The sequence below is a fragment of the Leucopleurus acutus genome (genome assembly GCF_964270905.1).
Source record: "Leucopleurus acutus genome assembly, chromosome: 14".
Taxonomy (NCBI): Eukaryota; Metazoa; Chordata; class Mammalia; order Artiodactyla; family Delphinidae; genus Leucopleurus; species Leucopleurus acutus.
Genome location: NC_139156.1, coordinates 80,423,814 through 80,436,213, shown reverse-complemented (window position 1 = coordinate 80,436,213; position 12,400 = coordinate 80,423,814). Strand labels below are relative to the sequence as shown.

Below are 12,400 nucleotides of genomic sequence, written 5' to 3'. Positions count from 1 at the left end.
AACTGATGGTCTGTTCTTATGGTTATTCTTTAATTCCGGTCTCACTGTATCTTACCTTGGGAACCAAAATTTTCATGCAGTGGAACACAGGTAAAACTTGATCAGAAGGAAGAATTGTGAGGGCTTCTAGCGCGGACTGCAAAGTCCTTATTGGCATTTGCACAGCAGGTAGAATGGGTTCCAGAATTTCATCCTCTGAGGCTGGTATAAGGGTGTGATATTTTTTCAACAAGAAAGAGAGGCAGACCCACTGATCGTGAATATATTGTGCAACTATCTTCCCCCATCCTTGGGAAGATGATGACTCTTCAAAAAAACTGAGACAAAAAATAAAGTCACTACCCCAGCCTTCTTTGAGTCTGTCTCAATTTCTTTTGCGTGTGGTAGTACACTACCCTTACAAGGGGAGAAATTAAACAGTCATTATTAACTATCCTGTCTACCAATAAACGAGGAAACAACACAGACCTCAATTTCCTAACTACACTGAAAGTAGGTACTTGCACTCACTTTAAATGATTCACTGAAAACTAAATGCAGAAAAGTTAATGGGTTTCCAGTAACAGGGATGAATAATTTGATAGTATGTTATCATCCCGAATGAAGCCTCATCTCGAAGCTTCCATGACCCTTTACGTAAGGCTGAGCAGTCACTAATTATCTCAATGCCTCAAACAAAAATGGATTTTTAAACACGAGCAAAAAAGATGCCTTCCACGTATATGCTTCTCTCCAAGGGGTGAACACACCTGCTGTCCTCCTCTGCGTGGGGCTTCTGCAGCGTCTGATTGAGCTGGAGAGAGGAGAGGAACCTTTCCGTGGCTCCCGCATCCCGGGAGTCCAGCTGTAGCTCTGGCTTCTGGTCAATGGCCTCACACACCATGGCCAAGGCAGCCATACTAACGACTCTCTGAATCTGTCTACCCAGTGTCGGTTCCTGGGGAGCAAATGGGACAATCTTTTATTGAACATAAGCAAATCCTAACCAATAAGGACCTGAGCTCCCAGTCTCTGGGAATCTCATGCCCTCCTTCCCCTCTCTGTGCCTGCTACTGAATATCAGAGGAAATAAAAGGAAATCCAATGTACGTCACTCTTTACCATTTCTGTACAGACTGGTGGCAAACAAAGTGGCAATAAAAATTCAGCAATTCAGACTACAAGACAACTTGGACACAAAGTTCCTATGGGTGAGTCTTATTTCAACTGTTTGGCTAAAGTAGACTTAAAAAAAAAAAAAAGACTCCTGGCATATCTAGAAACAACTCCTTCAGTCGGCTGCACGCTGCTTTTGGCGACACAGCACAGCAGTTAAGAGCTGGACTCGAACCACGTGGCCTGGGTCTGGACCCTGGCTCTGCACTTACCACCAGCTGACTGTGGACACACTACACCTTGGTTTACTCATCTGTAAGATGGGGACAGTAACAGAATCTACTTCACAGGATTATTGTGAAGATTAAATAAATCGGTTATTTCACGTAAAGCACTTGGAACTCTACAGGGAGCAGCAGAAAGGAGGAAACCAAGACAGCCTGGCTTTGTTCTTACAGAGAGAAAGTCAGTAATCTCAACCAAGAAGCCAGGAGTGCAGGTAAGAACCTAGATAGGGAAAATACTTCCCTGAGAGACCAAAGCAGTTCTCCCAAATACCGCCCACCAGTAACACCTCTCCAGAAAGGAAACTTCTACTACTTATTTCATACCTTCCCTCACCACCACCACAGAAAATCAAGTATCTCTGCAGATAAATTTTACTTAGCAACACTGCCAATACAGGAAATAAAATTTAGGGCTACTTTTGAGCCAATACGTTCCCTATTAACCTTAAAGGAATTCAGTGAATTAGTAAAGAGAGTAAGCCAGTCTTTAAAAATCACTGTGGTATGGTTCACAATTCTGGTCTACATTCAAAACTCACAATGTCTTTTTGTAACACTAATACACTAATATGCAGTAGACAGGATGCTGAAATATTAATCAGTTCTCCTTATAATTTTCTTTTAATACGGTTCTCGAAAACTACTTTAAAAATCAGATTATTAAAGCAATCAAGTAGCTATTTTAATTAGCAGCCCAGACTAGACTAGGATTCAGCTCAAATTTTTAAAACCCTTACCGTGTGTGTTAAGGGAAAACAGCGAACATTTACTGAGGACTCTCTATGTGCCAGGTGCTGTTCTAAAGGTGTACCATGCATGAGCTTGCTTTAATTCTCACATCAACCTTATAACCCTTATTTCGCAGGTGCAGTAAATGAAGCACAGAGAGGTTAAGTAAGTTCCCCAAGGTCACACAGCCAGTAAAGACAAAGCCAGGATTCAGAACCAGGAAGTCTAACTCCAAAGCCTGTGCTCATAACCACTATGCCTTATTATATCATGTTTCAGAAATGCCTCTAGGTACTGAAATCTAGTGGAGAAGACATATATATATAAATTATTCCAAAAACAAGTAAGATGGAAAAAAACACAAAAATGGAGGCATAAAGAGCAACAGGTAAATGAAGAAAAGAATGAGACACTGATCAAATTTCATTTAAGAGAAAATGTAACTTGAGCTGGGACGAAAAGGATGCACCAGATACTGACAAGTGTATGTTGAGGGGAGGGCGTTCTCAGTGGAAGGACGAGACACAATGAAAGCCCAGATGAGGCAGGATATGGCATGTGCTGTGATCTGTGAAGCTCCCTATGGTGGCCTAGCGTGACTGCAGCATAGGGGGCTCTGTGGAAAGGAAGGGGAGATGCTGTGAACTGGGCTAGAAAATGAGGTAGAAATCCAAGCATGGAGGCTCTGGACACTGGACTGGTGAATTTGGACACATTAAAATGTCCCTTACTGGTACCCAGGCAAAAAACCTAGTGAAAATCCACTATCTGTATCTAAATGATTTTACGATTGCAGTCACCACACCTTTATTATGTACCTAATATTATGACAGGAGTCCCAATCTTCATCAAATATGATGAACAAGGGATATTGTTTTCAAAATTAAATTTCAGCAGATGCTTTTTATGTATCAAAATATTGTCCAACAGTCAAATATGTATTCTGTGTATGCCTTACTCAACATAATTACAAGCCCTGAAGCAAAGAGGATTACCTGCCCACGGTCCATCTCTTGAAGATGCCGAATGGATGCGTTCTTCAAAGGAGAAATAACTCTCCAAATAGGGTTGCCTCTTTTCCATCCAACCTTCAAGTGGAGATTTATAAGTTCAGTTAATACCATCAGGTACAAATGGCAACGTTCCAGATCTGAAACCTAAGAGAAACAATAGAACACTTAACAAGCAAGGTTCATGATTTTCACAAAGCTATGAGAGTTTAGGCAGGAAGTAAATTAGTTTATCTAAAAGTACTGAAAGACGACATTGATGAGAGGAGAAGTCATCTCTTCCAGGAAGCCTTCCATCAACTCCCCAGGCAGAGCTAAGCACGTCCTCCTCTGTGCTTAGACGGTGACTCTGCAATCAGCGCGACTTACTCAGCTGGCTCCCCACCTTGATTATGAGACCCCGGAAGGCAGAAACTATGTTCTACCAGTTCTTGCATCCCAGGCTAACACACCATAAATAATCACAATAACAAGGATAGCAACTGCCACTGCCACTTCCTTTGCTTCAGGCAGTTGCAATACCCCATTCTCACAAGGAATGGTCACTGTCCCACTTTGCGAAGTTCAGAGAGGTGAAACAACTTACCCAGCATTTCAGAGCTAGTAAGCTGGATGGGGGGCAGGGAAGGGGACAGAATTAAAGGCAGGGCTTCTCGACTCACAGACACAGGCAGACTGGGCTCGGTCCCGCTCTATCATCACCACCTGTGACCTACTGCAAGAGACCTAACCTCTTTGGGCCTCAGATTCCTTACCCGTAAAATGGGGAGGGTAGTATCTCTCCGTCACAGGGTTTTTGTTGAAAGAATTAAGAGAGAAAGCATTCTGAAGGAACTGGCCCTGAGTGGTAGCCTTGCTTGTTATCGCTGTGCCAACCCCTCCATCCTCAGCTTCCGTGGCACACAGGAAGCACAGAATTCATTCAGTTTAGCAGTTTTTACCGAGCAATGCTTAGATGCCAGGCGCTTTGCCGAGCTCTAGGATACAATGCAGAGAGAAGGAAACAACGCCAGGGCTTGGTGCCGAGACTGAACACAGGGGGTGAGAGTGAGGGATAAAGCTGCCAGGATTCCCAAGTTTTAGGCTTGAAGAAACCAGCTGGATCATGTACATCCACCGAGAAGGGAACCTGGGGCGGGGGAAGGCGGATAACCCCCTGCAGGAACGATAAGGAGTTCAGTTTTAAATAGCGTATATGGGGGAAATTCAACCTGAGTTGTCAAACAGCAACTCGCTGAATGGGCGTTCACCTCAGAAGGTCAGTCTGAGGTAGAAAGGAATGTGACGGGCCCTGGCATAACTAAAGCTGGGGATGCCGGTGAGGTCACCTAGACAGGAGAGAATGAGAAAAGGAGGGGCCCGGGCCAACCTGAGAAACTCTGACTTCCAAGCCTACGCAGCAGAGAATGGACATTCGTGGGAGTAACGGCCGGAGGGAGGGGAAACAGCAGGAGGATGATGTCATAAACGCCAGCGTCTCAAGGCGGAGGCGTCAACAGTGTCCACTGGGGCTGAGGGGGTCAAGAGAAACGTGGTCTGAAAAGCATCGCCAGGTGCAGGACAAAGGAGCCACTTCTACTCACAGGAGCTGAGGGGTCTGTTTACAGACCAGCTCACAAAGGGAAGGAAACAGGGCACCAGAGGGAACGCGGAACTGAGCGGGTCCTTGTTAGATGAGGGACCCTTACCCTTTACTTTACCCTGTTGATCTGCCTCTCTCCTTCCTCACGGAAAGAATCCAGGAGGAAAGGAGAGGTGAGAAATACAAGAAAGAGAGAGGCTGACCAACAGGGTAAAGTCGCTGAGCAAATGGGAGGGGATGAGGTCCAGACCACCTTCCTCTCCTGTCAGGGAGGGAAGGCAGGGAGGATGGATTCAGGGGTGGGTGAGGCAGACACCGGGCAGTCTGAAGCGGGGGTGACGCCGGCCGAGGCTGCTGTTTCCTCTGTGAAGTGAGGGGGACGGTTCATCTCTCCCTGATTCATGGCCCCGTGCGGGTAGCTTGAAATCAACCACAGGAACTAATAAACACTACAAATCAGGGCTTTTCCCCCAAGAGCCAGTTGTTAAATACTGACCATCACGCTGCTGAGGGGAAGGAAAACGGGGGAAGAGATTTTTATTAAACTCTAATAAGCTACCAAACAAATGTGCTTAATTGGGAATTCTAATACCTAATGTATTAAAGAGTGGATTTTTCAAAATAATTTTAAACTATTATATAATGAGTTTACTTTTAAAAATCTTTCCATCTGAAGGATAAAATCACATTAACCTTTCCCTTTTTTTTTTTTTTTTTTTGGGGTACGCGGGCCTCTCACTGTTGCGGCCTCTCCCGTTGCGGAGCACAGGCTCCGGACGCGCAGGCTCAGTGGCCATGGCTCACGGGCCCAGCCGCTCCGCGGCATGTGGGATCTTCCCGGACCGGGGCACGAAACCGTGTCCCCTGCATCGGCAGGCGGACTCTCAGCCACTGCGCCACCAGGGGAGCCCTAAAGCTTATATCTTTTTCTGCTCCCAAAGGCTGCTTTTTGAGAAACTATCACGTTAATTTTCAACTTAATACAGTGCCTGCCAGTCAGTAATCACTCAAAATATTGATGAAAAGACTGAAAAGTTACTCCCATACATACATACCCTACTTAGTTCCTTCATAGTAAGTCTTCTGAGGATAAATTCCGAAACACTCTCTGTGGTCGACATGACAAAGTTCTGAAGGAGAGTAAACACCTCGTCTGTATGCGCAACTAAAAGGAGAGAAATAAGTTTATTTGGTACAAAGTACACCCGACGGTCTAGTAAAAGCTCACCTATGTTAAGCATATACATGAATCACTTACCAAAAATGAATCCTAACAACAGAATAGTCATTGATACCATGGGGATCTCTACAATTAATCTTAAAAATCGTTTAGGCGTTTTAGTTCTGGATAAGATGCAACAAAGACACACTGCCCTCTCTCACTGAATTCAGCTACAAAACCTGGACGGAATACTCCAAACAGCTGTTTGAAGACTCTGAAAGGCACAAAGCAGCAGATGGATTCAGAAAGCAGTAACCCTGAACAGCGGTGAGTTTGCGCCTGTCCTCCTACAGACTGGACCCAGGTGGCGGAGCAGTCAAGAAAGCGGGCAGCAGACTGGGCGCCCACCTTCTGGTCAGGGAATGAAAAAGGAGAATCTCAGAGAACCGGACGGTGAGCACTTAGGAGAGTCCAGAGAGGGAGGCGCTCAGGAAAATGGCCCCAGCAAGTGGCTTATGAAGTGCTGGGCTCGCCCCTGAACTGCTAGGCCTGGATGTGATACTATTCAGCACGTCAAAGACTTTCAGAACGGAGCTAACAGACAACTGGACAGGTCCCAGCCTGACCATCAGATGGAACACATGGGGCACAGGTCAAGATAGCATTGCAAAGGACATGAAAACAAAACTGTGGAACCAGCACCCACAACAGCCGGAACATCAGGAACTGAGGCCTAAACCAAGCCAGGCTGACTGTCTGCTACACAAAAATATCAACACTGTCTCAGGATCTGACCAAGATCCAGGGTCTCACAACACAATATTCAAAATATCTAGGATACAATCGAAAATAACTGGGTATATGAAGCGTGAGCTATTCCCTATCTCACATGGGAAAAGAATCCACGAATGAAAACACCAAGATGATGGTGATTTAAGAACAACCTGACCAAGACTTTAAAGCAGCTATTAAAAAATGCTTCAACAATCAATCAACACACACTCTTGAAACAAATGGAAAACCAGAACGTCTCAGGAAAGAAAGAGAAGATATACACACAAACCAAACAGAGATTTTTATCACTGAAAGTACAATAACTGAAAATTTAAAAACTCACTGGATGGGATTAATAGAAAGGAGAGGCAAGAGAAAAGCATCAGTGAGCTTGAAAACAAATCAATAAAATATGCAATCAGACACGGTAGAGCCAAACTGCTGACAACCGAAAATGAAGAAACAATCTTGAAAGCACAGAGAAACAACTTATTACCTGGGGGGAAAAACAATGTGAAGGACTACAGAGTTCTACTGAGAAACCATGGAGGCCAGAAGCAAATGGAACACTTTTAAATTGCTGAAAGAAAAGACCCATCAGACCAGAATTTTATACCCAACAAAAATATTACTCAGAAGGCAGAATCAAGACATTCTCAGAGGAAGGGAAAGCATGAGAATTCTTTGCCAAGAAACTTGCTACAAAAGCAATATTAGGAGACATTTTTCGAACAAACGGTAAACAATGCCACAGGAAAACACGGAACGTCAGGGATGAAAGAGCAAAAGAAACTGTAAATATCCTAGTAAATACAACAGGCTCTTCTCTTGAGTCTTTAAAATGTGTTTGATGGTTGACAGCAAAAAACACAACATTGTCCAGTAGGATTTTCAACAAGAGTAAATGTAAGATATCTGTAATAAATGGGGGGGAGGAGGTTAAGGGACCCATAAGGTAGTAACATTTCTATGTTAATTTTAAGTGGTAAAATATTAATTCTAAGCTGACTGTAAAAAGTATGTACATTATAATCCCTAGAGTAAGAGAGAAGTCCATAATTACAGTTGGGTTCAACAATCCTAAAATCAGCAAGAATACAAAACTGAAAACACCATGAAGCTCTTGAATACAACTGACATTTATAGAACCCTCCCCCCAACGACAGCAGAACACATACTCTTTTCAAGTGTACATGGAATAGTCACCAAAATAAACCATACCTAGATGATTAAATAAACCTTAACAATTTTTTAAAAGTTGAAATTGTACAAAGTATGCTCTTTTGACTAGAACAGAATTAAATTAAAAAGCAATAACAGAGGGCTTCCCTGGTGGCGCAGTGGTTGAGAGTCTGCCTGCCGATGCAGGGGACGCGGGTTCGTGCCCCGCTCCGGGAAGATCCCACATGCCGCGGAGCGGCTGGGCCCGTGAGCCATGGCCGCTGAGCCTGCGCGTCCGGAGCCTGTGCTCCGCAACGGGAGAGGCCACAACAGTGAGAGGCCCGCGTACCGCCAAAAAAAAAAAAAAAAAGCAATAACAGAAAGACAACAGAAAAATCTCTACATACATTTGCAAATAATTCACGGGTAAAAGAGAAAGTCTCCAAAAAAATATATTCTTAACTGAAAATACAATATACCAAAATTTGTGGGATGTAGTTACAACAAAACTTAAGAAAATCTAAATGTCATTTTAAAAAAGAAGAGAGATCTAAAATCAATGATCTAAGCTTCCACCTAAATGTCAATAAAAAGGCAAAATAAACCAAAAGTAAGCACAAAGACGTAAACATAAAAACCCAGAAATCAATGAAATTGAAAAGAGAAAAATCAACAGAGAAAATTCAATGAAACCAAAAGTTGGTTCCTTGGAAAGGTCAATCAAATTGATAAACCACTAGCCAGTCTGAGAGAGACAGAGAGAGAGCACTGCCACTATCAGGGGTTAGAAAGGAATTACATCAGACCCCAGATCCTGCAGGCATTTAAAGCATAAGGGAGCACTACGCACAACTCTACAAATACAGCTGTCCTCATTCACAAATGACACCACCGTCTACCAAAAAGTCCCAAGGACCTACTGGAAAAACTGCTACAACTAATAAGTGCTTCAGCAAGGTTACAGGATACAAGGTCAACACACAAAAATCAATCACATTTCTGTATACTAGCAATGAACAACTGAAAACCAAAACATTTTAAAATATATCATTTACAATAACCTTCCTCCCAAAGATATAAATCTAACAAAACCTGCACAGGATCTATATGCTGAGAGCTAAAAAACTCTGATGAAAGAAATAAAAGACAGCCTAAATAAATCAAGAGACGTACCATATTCATGAATTAAAAGCCTCAATATAATAAAGAAAGCAATTCTAAAAAAACTGATCTGCAGATTTAATGCAATTCCAACCAATTCCGGCAGGATTTTTTTTTTTTGGTAAATGCAAACAAGCTGATTATAAAGTTTATATTGAAAGGCAAAGGAGCTAGAATAGCTAGAAATATTTTTGACAAAGAAGAATATATTTGAAAGAATCACAATACCTATTTAGAGACTTACTATAAATCTACAGTAACCAAAACAGTACAGTATTGGCAAAGGGATAAAAATACAGATCAAAAGAATCCAGAAACAGATCCACATAAATATAGTCAATAAATTATTGAGCTATAAATCACATATCTTACAATTCACCCATTACAAGTGTATAATTTAATCGTGTCTAGTACAGACACTCCCATTTACCACTGCAACAAAAAGAAAATACCTAGGAATAAACCTATCTAAGGAGACAAAAGATCTGTATGCAGAAAACTGTAAGACACTGATGAAAAAAATTAAAGATGACACAAACAGATGGAGAGATATACCATGTTCTTGGATTGGAAGAATCAACATAGTGAAAATGACTATACCATCCAAAGCAATCTACAGATTCAACGCAATCCCTATCAAAACACCAATGGAATTTTTCAAAGAACTCGAACAAAAAAACTGCACAATTTGTATGGAAATACAAAAGACCTTGAATAGCCAAAGCAATCTTGAGAAAGAAAAACGGAGCTGGAGGAATCAGGATCCCAGACTTCAGACTATACTACAAAGCTACAGTAGTCAAGACAGTATGGTACTGGCACAAAAAACAGAAATATAGATCAATGGAACAGGATAGAAAGCCCAGAGATACACCCATGCACATATGGTCACCTTATCTTTGATAAAGGAGGCAAGAGTATACAATGGAGAAAAGACAGCCTCTTCCAGCTGGGAAAACTGGACAGCTACATGTAAAAGAATGAAATTAGAACACTTCCTAACACCATACACAAAAATAAACTCAAAATGGATTAAAGACCTAAATGTAAGGCCAGACACTATAAAACTCTTAGAGGAAAACATAGGCAGAACGCTCTACGACATAAATCACAGCAAGACCCTTTTTGACCCACCTCCTAGAGAAATGGAAATAAAAACAAAAATAAACAAATGGGACCTAAGGAAACTTAAAAGCTTTTGCACAGCAAAGGAAACCATAAACAAGATGAAAAGACAACACTCAGAATGGAAGAAAATATTTTCAAATGAAGCTACTGACAAAGGATTAATCTCCAAAATATACAAGCAACTCATGCAGTTCAATATCAAAAAAACAACAACCTAATCCAAAAATGAGCAGAAGAACTAAACAGACATTTCTCCAAAGAAGATATACAGATTGCCAACAAACACATGAAAAGCTGCTCAACATCACTAATCATTAGAGAAATGCAAATCAAAACTACAATGAGGTATCGCCTCACACCGGTCAGAATGGCCATCATCAAAAAATCTACAAACAATAAATGCTGGAGAGGGTATGGAGAAAAGGGAACCCTCTGCACTGTCGGTGGGAATGTAAATTGATACAGCCACTATGGAGAACAGTATGCAGGTTCCTTAAAAATTAAAAATAGAACTACCATATGACCCAGCAATCCCACTACTGGGCACATATCCTGAGAAAACCATAATTCAAAAAGAGTCATGTACTACAATGTTCACTGCAGCTCTATTTACAATAGCCAGGACATGGAAGTGTCCACTGACAGATGAATGGCTAAAGAAGATGTGGCCCATATATACGATGGAATATTACTCAGCCATGAAAAGAAATGAAATTGAGTTATTTGTAGTGAGGTGGATGGACCTAGAGTCTGTCATAGAGAGCGAAGTAAGTCAGAAAGAGAAAACCAAATACTGTATGCTAACACATATAGATGGAATCTAAAAGAAAAAAAGGTCCTGATGAACCTAGGGGCAGAACAGGAATAAAGATGGAGACGTAGAGAATGGACTTGAGGACACGGGGAGGGGGAAGGGTAAGCCGGGACAAAGTGAGAGAGTAACATTGACATATATACACTACCAAATGTAAGACAGCTAGTGGGAAGCAGTTGCATAGCACAGGGAGATCTGCTCACTGCTTTGCTACCATCTAGGGGGTGGGATAAGGAGGGTCAGAGGAAGAAGCAAGAGGGAGGGAATATGGGGATATACATACAGCTGATTCACTCTGTTATACAGCAGAAACTAACACAACACCGTAAAGCAATTATAGTCCAGTAAAGATGTTAAAGAAAAAAAATGGTTAACGTGTGAATTTTGTTATGTATATTTTACCACAATTTTTAAAAAATAAAAGCTACCTCAGGAAGAAAAGAGACACAAAAGATCAAGGCCAGAAAACGAAAGCAACTCAGGAAAAAAGTGACAGCAACAGGGATTACAAGTGGATACTGTATGTGGATATATCCACATATATTGGGTTGGCCAGAAGTTCATTTGGGTTTTTCCATAAGATGGTATGGCAAAAACGGAACGAAATTTTTGGCCAACCCAATCTATTATATGTAGATATTGTGACACACTCAGCAAGTAGTCAGGACAGAAGAAGTGTGATTAGGCCCGTTACTTTGACCATATACTCCAAAGCAACAGAGGGAGGGTTATAGAGTGTAACTGTAAGTACGTCTCCTCAAATAGTCAAACACACACTGTACAGTTATTCTGAACTAAACAAAAATAACCACTGGAACATCATTTATTTAGAGCTTCAAGCTGACAGAAGCAGCAGAGACCATTTGACCAAAGGCGTGAATCAGGCTCTAGCTTATTTTGAGCATTTTAGGGTGCCTTTGCGGGAGTTTCAAGTAAAATGGGTTTTCCCACGGAAGCCATTATTGCTCATAGGCAGGTGAAAATGTACTTGCATTTCCCAGGAGTACGTTTTAATTTTACACATCCTCCCTTCTGTAGCAGACCCAGGCTTAGCCCAGTATCCTTGTATATACTACATAAATAGCTGTAAATACAGTGTGAATAGTTGCTGGAGCACGGCAAATTCAAGGTTTGCTCTTTGGAACTTTCTGGAGTCTTTCCCCTGAATATTTTCAGCCCATGGTTGGTTGAATTCACAAATACAGACAGCTGACTGTACCTAGTTATTTCTGACTTTACCATTATGTGTTCATTGACCCTTGTACTAGTAGTTAATCCTAGATTATTTACTCATTCATGAAATGGAAAAACTCTTTTCCTCTTCCCCCATCAAAGAAATCCTTTCAGGATTTAGATCTATTTAAAGTTAGTTAAATAGATCTAAATTAGCAGATGTAAGTTATTATACATAGAATGGATAAACAACAAGGTCCTACTGTATAGCACAGGGAACTATATTCAATATCCTATGATAAACCATAATGGAAAAGAATATTA

At 41.6% G+C, this 12,400-nt stretch overlaps 1 protein-coding gene across 2 annotated transcripts in view; it reads right to left on the bottom strand.

Annotated features, from left to right (window-relative positions):
* TARBP1 (tRNA guanosine 2 -O-methyltransferase TARBP1) overlaps nucleotides 1-12,400 on the bottom strand; it is a gene marked incomplete at its 5' end in the record, with an annotated part of 62,151 nt that overhangs the window by 19,193 nt on the left and 30,558 nt on the right. Inside the window, 4 exons of one of the 2 annotated variants that reach the window (XM_082854845.1) lie at nucleotides 56-317; nucleotides 750-937; nucleotides 3,107-3,268; nucleotides 5,759-5,868. In XM_082854845.1, coding sequence (XP_082710971.1) covers nucleotides 56-317; nucleotides 750-937; nucleotides 3,107-3,268; nucleotides 5,759-5,868 — 722 coding nt within the window. The remainder of the gene's footprint in view (nucleotides 1-55; nucleotides 318-749; nucleotides 938-3,106; nucleotides 3,269-5,758; nucleotides 5,869-12,400) is intronic. The other variant, XM_082854846.1, reaches the window with a different exon arrangement.